Raw genomic sequence first — 19,045 nt, 5'->3', positions numbered from 1 at the left:
AGCAACTAATGTTATCTTCTTGTTACCTAACTCTGGCTATTTGCATTTTCAATATTTGCCCTTCAGTTCTTGGCTAGACAGTGGTTCCGCCCACAAATGGCCTTCTAGTGATTGAATTTTGGGCCCAGGTGACTCATGAGCAGAACAGACTTTGACAATACCCTCATACATAGCTTTATTGGCTGTGTAGTTTTCAAACATTTCTGCTCACAGAATTCCTAAAATAATTTTTAGACACTACACATTCCTTACATATTTTCAAGTAAACATGTATATTTTTGTCACAAGTTTAAACAATAGCAAAAGATACTATTTCCAATGACATGTTTAAAGTTAAAACTTCCATCAGTCTTTTATAAGTTTTTGAGGGGTTCTTAAATATTATAGCGACAACATACCCAATATGACCTATTTAAAAAATATGTCAAAATGTCCTTTCTGTGATGATCAGAAATTTAACATCTTTCTTTTTTTTTTCCTCCTTAAACTTGAATTACCATGCCACTGACTACACAGAAGTTTGTCCTAAGACTTTAATGCTTCAAAATATGTTCATGGATAACTCTGGCTTCTTTATTAACTATATATGTATATATATATATACATATGCTCATACATATAATACTATGGATGGGTGTTTAATTTAACTTTAGCTCTTTATGCGACCATAAAGTTGTAAATGCTAAGCATTTTCTTCTGGATTGAATTATTTTTAGAAGCCTTACGAGAATACAACTGATCAAAACAATATGAATGTATTACAAGTCACGATTCACACATACTATAGCAAATCAAAATATTTTCGAAGCACATATTTAATGAGAACAATGAGCTGTTTTTGTGTTTCCACGAATGGCTATGCCTTAATAGCGAGAATTGAAAGAGGCCTAACATTAATTGAGTTGCTATTTTTAGTCTGTATAGACATGAGTGCCACGAAAAACTGTTTACCTGAAAGTAAATAAAACACAGATAAAACAAGTATATCGTTGTTACCGGCTTTTGCAACTCCTTCTGCATTATATACCAACATTCACCAAGTATCTATTATCAAGAATCGCTTCTAATCACCTGTCAGCTGGTATTTCGTTTGGATCCCCCTCAACTTTGTTGACACAAAGCATTCATCATCACATAATCTGCCAAAGAATTTTCTCCCTCATCGTTAGAATGCTTTGCTTTCTCCACACCAATGTCAATAGTTCAAATCGTTTTTATGATTTGGCATCCTACAGATTTTTATACCCCAGGACAGTGCTCCATGGTAGCATACGATTGGAGGAGAGGTTTGCCTTTCTCTTTCTTTCTTTCTTTCTTTCTTTCTTTCTTTCTTTCTTTCTTTCTTTCTTTCTTTCTTTTTTGTCTTTCTTTTATAAAGTGGAAGATGGACAATGAAGGAAGGCGAAGTAATAAAGGATAAATAGCACGGTCGAGAGCAAGCAATCTGAATGTGAGGATCTGGAAATCGATTCCTTTGAAAGGATCACTTCCCAAAGCCCCTTAGAAAGTCTTTGCATATGCCTAGCAAATTTAGAAATTCAGAGATTTGGAGAGTTGGAGAGGATTAGTTAAGAATAAGTAAAGAATGAATAAACCAGATTTATGAAATCTCATCATGGGAAGAGACTTTAGGGGTAAGAAGGTGACAGTTTCATGGGAAAGACAAATGAATCATACAAAGGAGAATCAGAGAGGATTCTCTTTTAGGGAAAGGATTCTTTATGTTCTATGTGAAACTCACAGTTTTCCAGGGACTGAGGCATCTGCAGGCAGGAAGATCAGAAGGAGGAGAATAAGATTTGGATGAAGGAGTTTGTTCTTCCCCATGCTGCAGGGAGAAGGGCCCCCAGGAGACCAGACTGTACTGCACCCCGCTCCCCTGCAACTGGTCTGGTCCCAGACATTCCTCAGAGCAACTAGGCTTTATGCTGCTCTCTGTGCAAACAGGAAGTTCCACCCACACATGGTGTCTAAACAAAGTAGAGGTCTCTGAACTTCTGTGAAAGGGTCATTGCTCTCAGGGGCCTAATTACAGTCAAGGTTAATTCCTTGTGGGCTAAAGAGAATTCCTGGAGGGATAAAATCCACATTCCCCTTCATGCTCGCTTTCTCTGCCTTTTACTGTAAAGCAGCTAATCGGGTTTGCAACCCCTTCTCTCTCTTACTTCTTCGTTCCACTTCCCCACAGCTCCTTTTGTGGCTCTCCTCACGTCTCTTGCCTGAATAGTTGGCAAGGGAAGCTACAATTTAAGCAACACTGGACAGGCTCAAAAATAGCTATTTCACTGCAGGTCAGCGTGCCTGCAAGTCCTCCATCAGATATGCCTGCTCACATGTTGAAGCAGTTTCAGCATTCAGTAGTTCTCTCTGGAAATGATATTGGATTGAGCTAATAGGTGTTTGACCTTAGGGATATTACTGGATGGTGGATGCGGAGCCAGATCCTGGGGGAATGAAAATAGAAAATATTTTCCTGTATTGAGACAGTGAGAAGCTGAAAAGAGAAATGGCAGGACCTCAAGAAGAAAGCTTTGACCTACAGTGCAAAAATCACAATAGTCTTTATCATTTACTGTACACACACGTTTTGTTACTGCCTTCTAAATATACTACTCTTCAACAGTCTTTAATCATATAAACTATTTCATCCATCCATCCATCCATCCATCCATCCATCATGTATTCAACTATCTATTCAAACTATACATCCATCCATCCATCCGTCTATCCATCCATCCATCCATCCATCATGTATTCAACTATCTATCTATTCAAACTATCCATCCATCCATCCATCCGTCCGTCCGTCCATCCATCCATCATGTATTCAACTATCTATCTATTCAGACTATCCATCCATCCATCCATCCATCCATCCATCCATCCAACTATTTGGTTGTTTTATAAGTATTTATTGAGCCAAGTAGGGCTCAGGATCATGCAAATTATGGAGATGGAATGGTCAAATATGTAGAAACAGGTATGCACTAAAAGGTCTTATGTTCTGTGGGTGTGAAAGCAGACAAATAAACAAGCAATAAAAATACAGTAGCCAAACATTATTATTATTATTTTTTGGCCCCTATAACATGAATATTTATTTGCTTGATTCTGTCCAAAAGATTCCTTAACGTATCCTCCTTTTAAAAATTCTTTGCTTTTTTTGCTCTTCAGCTTGGGTGCTTTCTTTTATCCTGTCTTCCAGATCACTGCTGTTTTTTTTTTTGTTGTTGTTGTTGTTGTTGTTGTTGTTTTTGTTTTTGCATCCCCTAATCTACTCTTCCGCTAGCATATTTTTATGTCGGTTATTGTCTTCTTTAACTGTGATTGTTTTTTCCTTAATATTTTCTGCCTTCTTATTTGGAAATCGCAGCAAACGGAGTCATTCATGGAGCCCGCATTGCCAGAGTCACCTTTTTTGAATTTTTTTTTTTTCAACGTTTATTTATTTTTGGGACAGAGAGAGACAGAGCATGAACGGGCGAGGGGCAGAGAGAGAGGGAGACACAGAATCGGAAACAGGCTCCAGGCTCTGAGCCATCAGCCCAGAGCCCGACGCGGGGCTCGAACTCACGGACCGCGAGATCGTGACCTGGCTGAAGTCGGACGCTTAACTGACTGCGCCACCCAGGCGCCCCAGAGTCACCTTTTTGGAACACGTTCGTATATACAGCGTGTAACATGTAGTGCAAAGCGTTAATTAAATATAGCATTTCACTGAAATTGACGGTGTGGCTTCATTCATTCAGATACCACTGTTACCCACAATTTTTGTGCCTGTTTCTTCCAGGAGTGTGTACCACACTGCACACACTGGTGAGCAACGTGTTCACCGACATAGTGCCCCAATGATTCTTTCCAGCATCTCGCACTGTTAGAAACGTCTTTTGTACGTGCGTTTTAATGCAATGTTATTTATGTATCTATTTGAATACAGTTGACACACACTGTTACATTTGTCTCAGGCATACCACACAGTGACAAGTTTATACATTCCACATTGTGCAATGTCCACTACAAGTGCAGCAACTATCTGTCCCTATACATTGCTATACAGATACATTGACTATCTTCCTCTGCTGTGCCTTTTATTCCCGTGACGTATTCACCCCATAACTGGAAGGCTGTGTCTCCCACTCCCCTTCATCCATTTGCCTACCAGTGGGTGAGCAGAATATAGTTTATTCTCTGTATTTATACGTCCAATTCTTCTTTTTGCTTTTTATTCATTTTTTTTTTAAGTTTCCACTTATGAGTGAAATCATATGGTATTTGTCTTTCTCACTCTGACTTATTTCACTTAGCATAATACCCTCAAGGTCCATTCGTGCTGTCTCAAATGGCACGATCTCATCCTTTTAGTGGCCAAACATTCTTATCGAAGTTCAGGATGCTCTGGGAGCGCAGAAGAGGAACACATAATCCAGTCTTGGGCTTTGGAAAAGAATTCTAATGGGAAAGCAAAATTTTAATGAAGCTCTGAAATATGAGTAGTGTTTAGCCAGAGGGGAGAAGGCGATTAAAAAAAAATGCATTCCAAGCACATAAGGAATGATGTATACAAAGGCTCAGGAGGTAAGAATAATCATGACACATTTAGTGAGATGGAAAGCACTTGGTACAGAGAAGAGGCCCATGCATTCAGAAAAGTGAAGCAAGCTGGCTTCAAATAAAAAAGGAGCTTGTCGGCACTATTAAGGTGTTTAGGGGGGTGATCAAGGTGTGAAGTGACTTCTCCAGATTTGTTTCTCAGAAAGGTCACTTTGAAGGACTGACTGGAAGGAGACAACCCAGGAGGCAGAGAGGCCATTTGGGAACTGATACAATTATCTAGGTGACAGATGATGGTATTTTGAACTAGGGCATTCATGATGAGATTAGAAAATGATTGATACATTTATATCACATTTAAGAGGTAACGTGACAGCACACAGTGAATACATGAATGTGATAGATAAAGGAGAATATGCCTTTCAGTTTTCCTGGTAGGTCGCTGAGTGGATTGTGTTGCCTTTAACTGATTGAATGCCTTTAGCTGAGGATGCCCTGAGTGGGAACACAAAGAAGACAGGAGGGCTAAGGGCTGGGAAGCGAAAGAGTCTAGTTTTAGAAAGTACTTGTGGAATATTCAAGTATTAATATTCAGAGGGAGTTTAACATTGGCATGTAGGGTTTAGGGCAGTATGGTTTCATAGACATGTAGACTGTGAGCCTCCTATGTAATTTTGCATTTTCTAGTAGCCACGTTAAGATACAAAAATCAGCAGATTGAATTAATGTTGGTAATATAGATTTTACTTAACTCATTATATCCAAAGCACTATCATTTCAACATTTTTTTTTTAACGTTTATTTATTTTTGAGACAGGGAGAGACAGAGCCTGAACGGGGGAGGGTCAGAGAGAGAGGGAGACACAGAATCTGAAACAGGCTCCAGGCTCTGAGCGGTCAGCACGGAGCCCGACGCGGGGCTCGAACTCACAGACTGTGAGATCATGACCTGAGTGGAAGTCGGACGCTTAATCGACTGATAGCCACCCCTATCATTTCAACATTTAATCAATATAAATATCGCTAAAGATGCTTCATGTTCTTTTTCTGGTAACAAGTCTTTGAAATCTGGTATGGGATTCTACGCTAACAACACATAACACTTCAGGCTAATCACATTTTGAGCACTCAATAGCCCATGTGGCTACTGGGTACCATAATTGACACGGTAGGCTTAGAACCATGTTTTTCAAAGTATGGGTCCTCATCTACAGTGGTCATAATATGATGGGTGAATTATGAGCAAGTTTTAAAACAATGAAACAGAATATAATAAAATAGGAAATATTTTTCCTATTTTGGGTTGGGTTCTGTGCTCCCCCTTTGTTTCTTACCACGGGCTGGAATGTGGACACAATGACTATGCTCAGAACTTCTATTGTCGACCGTAAGACGGGAACCATGTGTCAAAGAAGGCAGAGCAAGAAGCATTCCTGAATCATCCAAAGGCCACTCTAGCCTAGACTTTCATGTTACTGAAAAATGCTTTCCCTTATTTAAGTCACTGCATCTTGAGATCTCTTTGCTAGAGCGGCACAAGTTGTATCCTAACTAGATCATTTTTTCAGTCACTATCTCTGTCTTGATCGATCATCTCTGTTCTTAACTGTTGGGTGTCCTTTCATTGTGAGAATGTGATGAGCGTTCCATTGTGAACTGCCCGGTGAAAATGGACAACATTGGTTACTGTCGGTTAAAGTCGAAATCAGAACAGTGCCAGCTTACTGAGATCTGGCCTACTCATACAGATTATAGATTTAGCAGCAAATGGGGAAAGCTGATGCCATGGAAAGGGATAATACTCGGGTAGGATATGCTGAAGAAAAGAGTCCGGGACAGAGCCCCATGGGACACCAGTGTCTAGGTGATGGGCAGGGGCCCCCAATGGGACAAGAAGGGCTAAGACGGAGAGAGAAACACAGGAGAGTGTGGGACCTCTGAGGACAATTTTTTAACGGGCAGGCTTCACGCCCAGCACGGAGCTCAACTTGGGGCTTGAACTCACGACCCTGAGATCAAGACTTGAACTGAGACCAAGAGTCAGATGCTCGACCAACTGAGGCACCCAGGCAGCCCACTGAGGACAGTTATAAGAAGAGAATAACCAAGAGAAGACTTTTACTAGTTTGAGTTATTGGGGCCTGATGCCAAGCCATCTGTGAATAGCATACAGAATTAGAAAAAAAAATTTTTCAAAAGTTTGCATGGTTTTATCATGTGTTGATTCAAAATACAACAGAAGTTAAGTTCCTAAAATAATTTTTTTTTTTTTTTTTTAGCATTTAATCATTTTTGAAAGACAGAGAGAGACAGAGCAGGAGCAGGGGAGGGGCAGAGAGAGAGGGAGACATAAGATCCGAAGCAGGCTCCAGGCTCCGAGCTGTCAGCCCAGAGCCCGATATGGGGTTTGAACTCACAAGACCAAGAGATCATGACCTGAGCTGAAGTCAGACGCTTAACCGACTTGAGCCACCCAGGTGCCCCAAAACTTAAGTCATTTTTAAGGAGCTAGAAACAACTGGGACACCTGGGTGACTCAGTTGGTTAAACATCTTCCTCTTGACTTTGGTTCAGGTCATGATCTCGCAGTTGGTGAGACTGGGCCTGAATCCGGGGCTCTGCTCTGAGAGTGTGGAGCCTGCTTGGGAGGCTCTCTCTCTCCCTCTCTCTCTCTCTCTCTCTCTCTGTGCCTCTCACCTGCACATGCTCTCTCTCCTAAAATAAACAAACTTAAGGAAAGGCAACTAACAGACCACATGATCGTTTTTTCTCCATCTGGGGACAAGGAGGACACCGGGACCCAGCAGTTTCAGAGTCTGGGTTGGTCGGAAGCCTGATGGGAGCTTGTGGAGTGAGAGAAAACAAGGGGCCAGCGTCACTGAGTTTGTCTGAAGGGAAGGGCATGAGAGGGAAGTCGTGGGTAGACAGGTGGGGCGGGAGGGAGTTTGACGAGCCAAGAGCCTTGTACAAGCTTACGTGAAATGTTGCCTCTCTACACGCTGAGTGGGAGAGTCAAACGAAAGGGGAGAGGTTGGATATTGCGGGGTGAGGAGTGCTAACCCGTGGAGAGGTGGCTGAGGATGCGTGAGATAGACGTAAGCGAGTGGATGGAGGAATTATCCTGGGGAGAAATGGAGCCACTCCCGGATAAAGAGGCACATTTTCTCTACAATGCTCCTTCCCCCAAGACGGAGCTTTCTTTCCTTCTTAAAAAAAAAAAAAAAAAAAAAAAAAAAAAAAAAAAAATTTAACGTTTATTTATTTTTGAGACAGGGAGAGGCAGAGCGTGAACAGGGGAGGGGCAAAGAGAGAGAGGGAGACACAGAATCTGAAACAGGCTCCAGGCTCTGAGCCATCAGCACAGAGCCCCACGCGGGGCTCGAACTCACGGACCGCGAGCTCATGACCTGAGCCGAAGTCGGTCGCTTTCTTTCCTTAGGGAGAGGAAAGACGGGCCGGAGGGGAAAGAGTTACTGGATCCGTGGTCAGGATCCTGCGACCCGGTTGGGCCGTCCTGGGTAACTCGCTGGACTCCCCGAGTCTCAGCTTTCTCGTCGGTAAATACGGGGACGGTGATATGGGTGCTGTCCGCTTCGTGGGGGTAGTTTTGCCCACGACGCAAGGTGGAACCCAGTTTTTTTCTAACCTGTAAACCTTAGTGGATCTTAAGGACCGGAGAAGGGCTCTGGGCTTTGGTGTAGAAGAGCATCCAAATACCCCAAGTTCGGGTACCTCGGGAACAAGTCCTTGACAGAAAAGAGAGCAAATGCTACACATTTTCGAAAGAGTTAGCAAATATTTACTGCTAAAAAGCTGGGGTAAAGGGATAAGCTAGGCAAGAAAGTAAAGGAAAGAAGCAAGGGGGTTCACAGAAAAGAAAGGAAGGGAGCAAAATGCAGGAAAACTCATTGCGGCAAGAACAAAGGAGGATTGGGTCCCTGGGTGGCTCCCTGGGTTGAGTGTCCTACTCTTGATTTCGGCTCAGGGCTTGATCTCAGGGTTGGTGAGTTGGAGCCCCGCGTCAAGCTCTGTGCTGACAGTGGGGAGCCTGCTTGGGATTTTCTGTCTGTCTCTCTCTGGCCCTCCCCTGATCGTTCTCTCACTCTCTCTCTCTCTCTCTCTCTCTCAAAAATAAACAAATATTAAAAAAAAAAAAAAGAACAAAGGAGGATTACTTGGGAATTGAGAAGAACTAGGATTAGGAGGTACAGTATATGACCCTTAACACAAATAAATAGAAAAGAAATGTCTCCATTGTATTGGTACAGTGCTTGCCAGGGACTGAATGTATCTTCTCCAACGGTAACAATTGTTACACCTCTTTTATTTTGCCTCAGTGAAGATAACTTTTAGAGTAGTGTGGTTTCTGAGAGCAAAATGCAGGACATTTCAGCTGGTTACTTGTTAACTACCTTCAAAGTCAGAAAGCTTAATTAATGACATACTATGTTCACTCTATCAGAGTGTGCATTTGCTTGATCTTTGTACGAGTATCTTGAAGAAAACTTGAAGTTATGATAATATGTATCTACAGAGATGTTCTCAAAGATCAGTGTTTCTCATCTGTGCTATCACATTAACCTTTTCTAATTTGTTTTTTAGTTGTTTTTTTTTGTTGTTGTTGTTGTGTTTTTTGAGAGAGAGACAGAGTATGAGCAGGGGAGGGGCGGAGAGAGAGGGAGACAGAATCTGAAGGAAGCTCCGGGCTCTGAGCTGTCAGAGCAGAGCCCAACGTGGGGCTTGAACTCATGGACTGAGAGATCATGACCTGAGCAGAAGTCGGAAGCCCAACAGACTGAGCCACCCAGGCGCCCCAACCTTTTCTAATTTTTTTTCAAATATGATAGATTTTATTTTATTGTTTGTTTTTGTTTTTTTTTAAGTTGTCTTATTTGTTTATTTTTTTAAATTTACATCCAAATTGGTTAGCCTATAGAACCTTTTCTTTTTTTTAATGTTTATTTATTTATTTTTCAATATATGACATTTATTGTCAAATTGGTTTCCATACAACACCCAATGCTCATCCCAAAAGGTGCCCTCCTCGATACCCATCACCCACCCTCCCCTCCCTCCCACCCCCCATCAACCCTCAGTTTGTTCTCAGTTTTTTTTTTTTTTTAATTTTTTTTTTCAACGTTTAGTTATTTTTGGGACAGAGAGAGACAGAGCATGAACGGGGGAGGGGCAGAGAGAGAGGGAGACACAGAATCGGAAACAGGCTCCAGGCTCTGAGCCATCAGCCCAGAGCCTGACGCGGGGCTCAAACTCCCGGACCGCGAGATCGTGACCTGGCTGAAGTCGGTCGCTTAACCGACTGCGCCACCCAGGCGCCCCTGTTCTCAGTTTTTAAGAGTCTCTTATACTTTGGCTTTCTCCCACTCTAACCTCTTTTTTTTTTTTTTCTTCCCCTCCCCCATGGGTTTCTGTTAAGTTTCTCAGGATCCACCTAAGAGTGAAAACATATGGTATCTGTCTTTCTCTGTATGGCTTATTTCACTTAGCATCACACTCTCCAGTTCCATCCACGTTGCTACAAAGGGCCATGTTTCATTCTTTCTCATTGCCATGTAATACTCCATTGTGTATAGAACCTTTTCTAATTTTTGATGAGAAAAATATTTGAATGTACAAAGATAAAAAGCATAACAAACCCAAACAATATGCTTGCCATAGCGTCTCAAAATTATCAGAAAGTTTAGTGTTTTATCTTTGATTTTATTTTTTATTAAACAATTTTTTCATGTTTATTTTTGAGAGAGAGACAGAGACAGAGGGCAAGCAGGGGAGGGGCAGAAGGAGAGGAAGACACAGAATCTGAAGCAGGCTCCAGGCTCTGAGCTGTTAGCACAGTGCCCGATGTGGGGCTTGAACTCACAAACTGTGAGATCGTCACCTGAGCCAAAGTCAGAGGCTTCACCAACTGAGCCATCCAGGTGTCCCTTGTGTTTTATCTTTTAAATTAAAATCCAGGTGCTCCTTTACGTTTCTAAAGAGTACTGATATCCACAAATATCTATTTTACTAGATTGTGATACAGAGGAATCAGTGCCTGAATAACGCAACTTATTACAAATAATAGAATTCAGTGGCTGTTCTTACATATACATACTTTTGGGCATGAGGAAGTATTTTTGTATGATGAATCTGTAGTGAGTTTGCTAGGGCAAAGCATATACACTTTTAAAACTTTGTAGGGTACTGTCACATCACCTTTCCAAAATGACCCTGACAGTTACCTTCTACCAGAAATGCTTAAGACCACTTTTTCACATCTTTTCAAATTTTCCCAGTCTGATAGGGAAGGGTACATTATTATTTAAAATTATTATTATTATTTTTAATCTTTATTTATTTTTGAGACAGAGAGTGAAAGCGGGGGAGGAACAGAGAGAGGGAGACACAGAATCTGAAGCAGAATCTGAGCTGTCAGCACAGAGCCCGACGTGGGGCTCGAACTCACAAACCGTGAGATCATGACCTGAGCTGAAGTCGGTCGCTCAACTGACTGAGCCACCCAGGCACCCCAAAAGGGTACATTATTTTAAGTCTATGATTACTAGTGATGTACTACATCATTGTCACTTGTACGAAGACTGTTGCTTGTATATTAACTTTGTGTAGGGGTTTTATTTTCTGATTAGGAAGTCCTTTTGCACCCCAAGTTGTAAAAATATTCTGCTATATTGTTGTCCTAATTTAAGTATTTGTATTTTCTATTTTTATCTTTTGCTGTATGCAGTTTAGTTTTGAATAACGAAGCAAGGTAGGAGATAACGCTGCAGGATGAATTTTCCTTTGGTGAATGAAAAAAAATCTGTGTATGTGCGCATCCGTGTGTGTGTGTGTGTGTGTGTGTGTGTGTGTGTGAGTGTGCATCCTGAAACACACAGGATTATTTCATCACTTTGCCATATGAATCCACTTTGTTCTCCATGGCTCTCATGTTCACTGTGGAGCTTTTTCGTGGCAGAACCTTCATTTTAGAGAGTTATAGTTGGTCTAGGAGAAAACCTTGGAATCAGATTTTAAGAATAGGAAAACATGCAATTGATTATCGAGCTTTATTTAATTACTTAGATGTTAATCACAATACTTGTGTTCTTTTTTTAATGTTAATTTATTTATTTTTGAGACAGGGTAAGTGTGAGCAGGGGAGAGGCAGAAAGAGAATCCCAAGCGGGCTCCCCACGGTTAGCACAGAGCCTGATGTGGGGCTTGAACTCATGAGTTGTGAGATCATTGAGCTGAGCTAAAACCAACAAACAATCGACTGAGCCACCCAAGCTGAGTAATGTTCTGAGAGCTTTAGATGTTCTAATTTTTTTCTTGTGGGTTTTTTTTTTTTTTTGTCGTGCCCAAAGGTTATTAGTTAGCCACTGGTTGAATTGTGCGTGGTTTAACCCACAATTTCTAGTAGTACTATAGCAATTTGTAAGAAATAAACAATGGAATATATTTGTAAGATATTACTGAAAGCTGCTAAGTTTTCAACGTCGTTGTTCTTATAATTCATGGCAAACTTTCATGGCAAATTATAAATATGTAGTCTCCTGTTACTTACTTTGAAATAATGTGTATTTCAGTATAATTTGGAACTAAATCATGTTATGTGCAAAGCAAAGGGTATGAAAAATGGTATTCCTTTAATAAATGTGTGTGTATAAAATTGTGGTTTTCAGCTTTTGGTAACTGCAGCGTTGCGATTTATAAGAAAAATATATATATTTGGTCATTAAGATGACCAAATATATATATTTCCCATTTATATTTGTTCTTTGTCCATGGTTCCTGACTCACAGCTCCCCAAACCCTTGGAATTTTCTAAGTGTTGAGAGGAACAAATGTATTTCTTATTATGCTTATGAGATGACTTTTATTTTTATTTTTAGGATACTTCATGGTCAAATTGGCTTCCATACAACACCCAGTGCTCATCCCAACAAGTGCCCTCCTCAGTGCCCGTCACCCACTTTCCCCTCTCCCCCACCCCCCCCTCCATCCACCCTCAGTTTGTTCTGTGTATCTAAGAGTCTCTTGTGGTTTGCCTCCCTCCCTCTCTGCAACTTTTTTTTTCCCCTTCCCTTCCCACGTGGACTTCTGTTAAGTTTCTCAAGATCCACATACGAGTGAAAACATATGATATGTGTCCTTCTCTGACTGACTTATTTCACTTAGCATAATACCTTCCCTAAGGATGGGGGCTGTTTGCCGGGAGAACTAACCACGTGATAGGGAGGGACAAGGGGCTGAAGATCGACTCGATCACCAACGGCCAATGGTTTAATCAATCATGACTGTGTAATGAAGCCTCCATAAAACCCCAAGAGGACTGAGTTTGGAGAGCTTCTGAACATGTGGAGGGGCCAAGAGAACGGTGCACGCAGAGAGGGCATGGAAGCTCCATGCCTCTTTCCTCATCACTTGCCCCTATGCATCTTTTCCATTTGGCTGTTCCTGAGTTATGTCCTTTTATAATATACTGATAATCGAGTAGGTAAAACGTATCTCTGAATTCTGTGAGCTACTCTAGCAAAATTAATCTAACCCAATGAAGGGGCCATTGGAACTTCCAATTTGCGGCCAGAAGCCTAGGTAACAGCCTGGCTTGCTACGGGTGTCTGAAGGGGTAGCAATGGCACAGTCTTGTAGGACCGATTGGGGCTATTAAATCGGGCTCCTGAGGCCCAACACTCTATTGATTGGTTAGACATCATGATGCAGCTTTTCCACGTCGTTAAAAAGTATGGTATGGATTGCTCACATAGTTTAACGTTTTGGAAATTATTCCACAGTTTTCTTTTTTTTTTTTTCCCCTAGCTTTACCAAGATGTAATTAACCTATAACATTGTGTGAGTTTAAGGCATATAACATGATGATTTGCTATCTATATAGTGAAACGATTAACACCATAGTGGTTGTTAACACCTCCATCACCTCACACAATTGCCAGTGTGTGTGTGTGTGTGTGTGTGTGTGTGTGTGTGTGGTGAGAGTATTTAAGATTTATTCTCCTGGTAACTTTCTTTTTTTTTTTTTTTTTTTTTTTTTGTTGCTAACAAAGAAGCCCATGCATTTTATTTTATTTTTTTTGTGTGTGATTAACAAAAATTTTATTTTATTTATTTATTTATTTTTTTATTTATATATGAAATTTATTGTCCAATTGGTTTCCATACAACACCCAGTGCTCATCCCAAAAGGTGCCCTCCTCGATACCCATCCCCCACCCTCCCCTCCCTCCCACCCCCCCCCCCCCCCATCAACCCTCAGTTTGCTCTCAGTTCTGGTAACTTTCAAATAGGCCATACAATATTGTTAAGTGTCTCCACACGCGGTACCATTAAATCTGCACAACTTGTTCCTCCTGTAACTGGAGGTCTGTTCCCTTTGACCAACATCTCCCCGTTTCCCCCACGCCTAGCCTCCGGGGACAATGATTCTCTCTGTTCCTACGAGTTTGGATTTTTTTTTAGATTCTACGTACAAGTGAGATTATACAGTGTTTGTCTTTCTCTATCCGACACTTCACTTAGCACGATACTTTCAAGGTTTATTCGTGTCCTCAGAAAAGGCAGGATTTGCTGCTTTTTTTTTTTTTTTAATTTTTTTTTTTTTTCCAACGTTTATTTATTTTTGGGACAGAGAGAGAGCATGAACGGGGGAGGGGCAGAGAGAGAGGGAGACACAGAATCGGAAACAGGCTCCAGGCTCCGAGCCGTCAGCCCAGAGCCCGACGCGGGCTCGAACTCTCGGACCGCGAGATCGTGACCCGGCTGAAGTCGGGCGCTTAACCGACTGCGCCACCCAGGCGCCCCAGGATTTGTTGCTTTTATATAGCTCAACAGTGCATTGTTTATGTATATCAGCTTTTCTTTATCAATTCATTTGTTGATGACATTTAGGTTGTCTTCTTTGGAAAGATGTCTATTCATATCTTCTGCCCATTTTTTTATTTGAATTATTCATTTTTTGGGTGTTGAGTAATTTGTAGGTTTCTAAGAATTTGTTTTTTTTTTTCTACGTTTTCCAATTTTTTGGTTTAAAATTGTTTATAATAGGGGCGCCTGGGTGGCTCAGTCGGTTAAGCGTCCGACTTCAGCCAGGTCACGATCTCGCGGTCTGTGAGTTCGAGCCCCGCATTGGGCTCTGGGCTGATGGCTCGGAGCCTGGGTCCTGCTTCCGATCCTGTCTCTCCCTCTCTCTCTCTGACCCTCCCCCGTTCATGCTCTGTCTCTCTCTGTCTCATAAATAAATAAACATTAAAAAAATTAAAAATAAAATAAAATAAAATTGTTTATAATAGTTTCTTGTGATCGTTTATTTCTGTGAGAATAGTTGTAATATCTTCTCTTACAGATATGTGGGTCCTCTTTTTTTTTTCTTAAGTAGTTCAGCTAAGGGTGTGTCAATTTTGTTGATCTTTTCTAAAAACTCATAATTTCTTTGATTTTTAAAATTGCTTTTCTTTTGCCTATTTCATTTATTTCTGCTCTAATCTTTATGATATTCTTCCTTCTGCTAATTTTAGGGTTAGTTTGTTCTTTATTTTCTAGCTTCTGGAGGTAATACAGCTAGATTATTTGGTATCTTTCTCCTTTATTATGTAGGCATTTATATAAAAATTGGAACTCGGGGGCGCCTGGGTGGCGCAGTCGGTTAAGCGTCCGACTTCAGCCAGGTCACGATCTCGCGGTCCGTGAGTTCGAGCCCCGCGTCAGGCTCTGGGCTGATGGCTCAGAGCCTGGAGCCTGTTTCCGATTCTGTGTCTCCCTCTCTCTCTGCCCCTCCCCCGTTCATGCTCTGTCTCTCTCTGTCCCAAAAAAATAAATAAACGTTGAAAAAAAAAAATTTAAAAAAAAAAATTGGAACTCTTTTCTTTTTTAATTTTTTTTTAACATTTATTTATTTTTGAGACAGAGAGAGACAGAGCATGAACGGGGGAGGGTCAGAGAGAGGGAGACACAGAATCTGAAACAGGCTCCAGGCTCTGAGCTGTCAGCACAGAGCCCGACGCAGGGCTTGAACTCACGGACCGTGAGATCATGACCTGAGCCGAAGTCGGACGCTCAACCGACTGAGCCCCTCAGGCGCCCCTGGAACTCTTTTCTTTTTTCACATTTGTATTTATCAGATCATGTAACCTATTACTAAAATTTATAATTATAATAATGCAACTGCATAACAGATTTGGCAATGACTACAAAAATTCCGAGTAAGCACAGAACTCAACTATTAGGAATAAAAGTATGTGGGGATAATAAGGATGATTATTAATTACAAGCATTCAATATTTCACTGATTTCATTTTTTTGAAATGGATAATATTATTTTATATGGTGTTTTTTTTAAATTTATTTTTTTAATTTACATCCAAGTTAGCGCATCGTGCTATGATTTCAGGAGTAGATTCCAGTGATGTGGTAAATCTTTTAAGTGAGGTGTAGTTAAGAAAGTTTTTACTATAATTCATTTAAATGTTAGGTAAACAATATATTCCATTGAAGCTGTATTTCAAAGGAATAATAATTATTAAGATTTCATGTTTATGACAAAATCTACTCTATGAAATGTCTCTTCATGTGACATAGGACCTTTTGAGACAAAATGTTGGTTTTTCTCTGCTTTTCTCCTCTGGCTCATATTTGCATGAACCAGGTCCTTACATAGGCTTCTTAATTTCTTCAGAACAATGCATAGCTTACCACGAATATTCTTACAGTTGGTAAGAATGCAACATTTTTTTTTTTGTATGTTTATTTATTTTTGAAGGAGAGAGAGAGTGAGCAGAGGAGGTGCAGAGAGAGAGGGAGACACAGAATCCAAAACAAGCTCCAGGCTCTGAGCCGTCAGCACAAAGCCCAACGCGGAGCTTGAACTCATGAACTGTGAGATCATGACCTGAGCTGAAGTTGGACGCTTAACTCACTGAGCCACCCTGGTGCCCCAGAATGCAATATTTTCTAAGTGAAGAGACAGTTGCTCTCCCACCAGTTTTTTCTGGCAGAGGCTGGGGTAATTTTTCAGAAGGTATTTCGCTCTTATAGTTACACTTTTTGAAGGATGTTAAATCTCTTCATTATATACTTAGGCTCTTTTGTAAAACCAAACTACCAGAAAACTCCACAGCTGGTGTGTGTTATCTTGGCCTATTATAGGATTTCATGAGGTGGCTTGCTTTTTAATGTTATCAGCCCTTTTTCTTTTTCTCTGATTTCATTAAAAGATGGGCTCAAGAAATAACAATATTAAGTTACTGGACTATTACATAGTCTGGTACATCATAGGAACTTAATAACTGTATATTTATTAAATAAAGAACCATATTAAATTTAATTCTCAAGTTGATGCTAAGTAGATTGTTGAAAGCATTATTCATCATCATCATCATTAGTTGATGATAAATTCACTAATTCATTCAATAAACATCATAAATTCTATGGGTGACAGTGAAAGCACAAATAAATGGTCACTATTTTTTAAGAAGAGAGTTGAAGAGAAGAAAGTAACTTTTTTTTAAATTTTTTTTTTCAACGTTTATTTGTTTTTGAGACCGAGAGAGACAGGGCATGAACAGGGGAGGGGCAGAGAGAGAGGGAGATACAGAATCGGAAGGATCTGAGCTGTCAGCACAGAGCTGGAGGCGGGGTTCGAACTCACGGGCCGTGAGATCATGACCTGAGCCGAAGTCGGACGCTTAACCGACCAAGCCACCCAGGCGCCCCAAGAAAGTAACTTTTAATTTATTCCATTTTTTCAAATATATCTCTGATTATGAAAAGAATGCACACTCATTATAAAATATATGGGCATGGAGAAAATAGAAAATAACACATGAGCTGCCACTCCAAATAGTTCTAGTCTATAAATATTGTAAATAATAAAATATATAAACATGCAGATGTGGATTTTTTCTTACCATTTTAACCATTTTTATAGTACTTAAATTTTTTTTATTTGCGTATATTTGACACACAATGTTACGTTAGTTTCAGATGTACAGCATAGGGATTCAATTTCTCTATATGTTATGTATCTCAACCATTTTTAAACCTACAGTTTAATAGCATTAAAAATAGTCACGTTGTTGTGAAACAGATTTCCAGAACTTTTTAATCATGCAAATCTGAAACTCTATACCCACCAAACTGTCTTTTTTGCCTCTTCCCCCAGCTTCTGATGACTACCACCCGACCTTATGTTTCTGTGGATTACTTTAGACAGTTTATATCAATGATGTCTTACAGGTGATAAAATGCAGTAATAACGCTATAAGTGAATGCTATAAGTGACATCACACTGCATTTGTTTTTTGTGATCGCCCTGTTTAATTTAGCACAATGTCCTCAAGGTTCATTTGGGTTGTAACATGTGGCAGGATTTCCTTCTTTTTTAAGGCTGAGTGATATCCCGTTGTATAGAATTTCGTTTATCCATTCCCTCGTTGATGGACATTCAGGTTGCTTCTACCTTCTGGCTATTGTGAACGGTGCTGCTATGAACATGAATGTGCGAATATCCCTTTGAGACCTTCTTTTCCATAGTTCTGGATATAAACCCAAAAGTGAGATTGCTGGATCATATGGTAGGTCTATTTTTAATTGTTTGAGGAACCACTATGATCTTCATAGCAGCTGCACTATTTTACAATGACACCGATAGTGGACAGGGTTCCAGTTTCTCCATATCCTCGTTTTGGTTGTTTGTATGTTTGTTTTTGATAGTAGCAAGCCTCATGAGTGTGAGATAATATGTCACTGTGATTTTGATTTGCATTTCTCTGATGGCCAGTGACGCTGCCATTTTTTGGTGTGTTTATTCGTCATTTGTATATCATCTTTGGAGAAATGTCTATTCAAGCTCTTTGCTCATTTAACAAAGCTTGTTATTGGATATTTTATTGTTGAGCTGTAGCATTTCTTTATATATAATAGATATTAACCCTTAATCAAATACAGGATTTGCAAATATTTTTGCCATTCCATAGGTGTTGTCACTGTTGATCATGTCTTTGATGTACAAAAGTTCTTAAATTTGATGTAGTGCAATTATCATTGGCATGTTCAATATCATAAAGCTTCCCCCCTCTGTTTTCTTCTGGGAACTTTATAGTTGTAGGTCCTACATTTCTTTCTTTTTTTTTTTTTTTTTTTTTAATTTTTTTTTTTCAACGTTTATTTATTTTTGGGACAGAGAGAGACAGAGCATGAACGGGCAAGGGGCAGAGAGAGAGGGAGACACAGAATCGGAAACAGGCTCCAGGCTCTGAGCCATCAGCCCAGAGCCCGACGCGGGGCTCGAACTCACGGACCGCGAGATGGTGACCTGGCTGAAGCCGGACGCTTAACCGACTGCGCCACCCAGGCGCCCCAATTTTTGTGTTAATTTTTGAGGAGGGTCTGACTCCATTCTTTTGCATGTGGATATCCAGCTCTTAACATCATGTGTTGAAGGGACTCCCTTTTCCCTCTTCAGTGGTCTTGGCATTGTTGT

The 19,045-nt window shown here is 40.5% G+C and overlaps 1 protein-coding gene across 1 annotated transcript in view; it reads right to left on the bottom strand.

Moving 5' to 3' along the window:
* LOC112867883 (alpha-2-macroglobulin-like) overlaps nucleotides 1-1,912 on the bottom strand; it is a 46,834-nt gene extending 44,922 nt beyond the window's left edge. Inside the window, exon 1 of the mRNA XM_086714125.1 lies at nucleotides 1,742-1,912. Coding sequence (XP_086570251.1) covers nucleotides 1,742-1,827 — 86 coding nt within the window. The 5' untranslated portion in view covers nucleotides 1,828-1,912. The remainder of the gene's footprint in view (nucleotides 1-1,741) is intronic.
* Between the last annotated feature and the right edge of the window lie 17,133 nt (nucleotides 1,913-19,045).

The sequence above is a fragment of the Puma concolor genome, chromosome B4 (genome assembly GCF_028749965.1).
Source record: "Puma concolor isolate L17-30 chromosome B4, mPumCon1.1.hap2, whole genome shotgun sequence".
Classification (NCBI taxonomy): Eukaryota; Metazoa; Chordata; class Mammalia; order Carnivora; family Felidae; genus Puma; species Puma concolor.
Note: the sequence above shows the minus strand (reverse complement) of the source record. Positions and strands in the feature narration are given on the sequence as shown.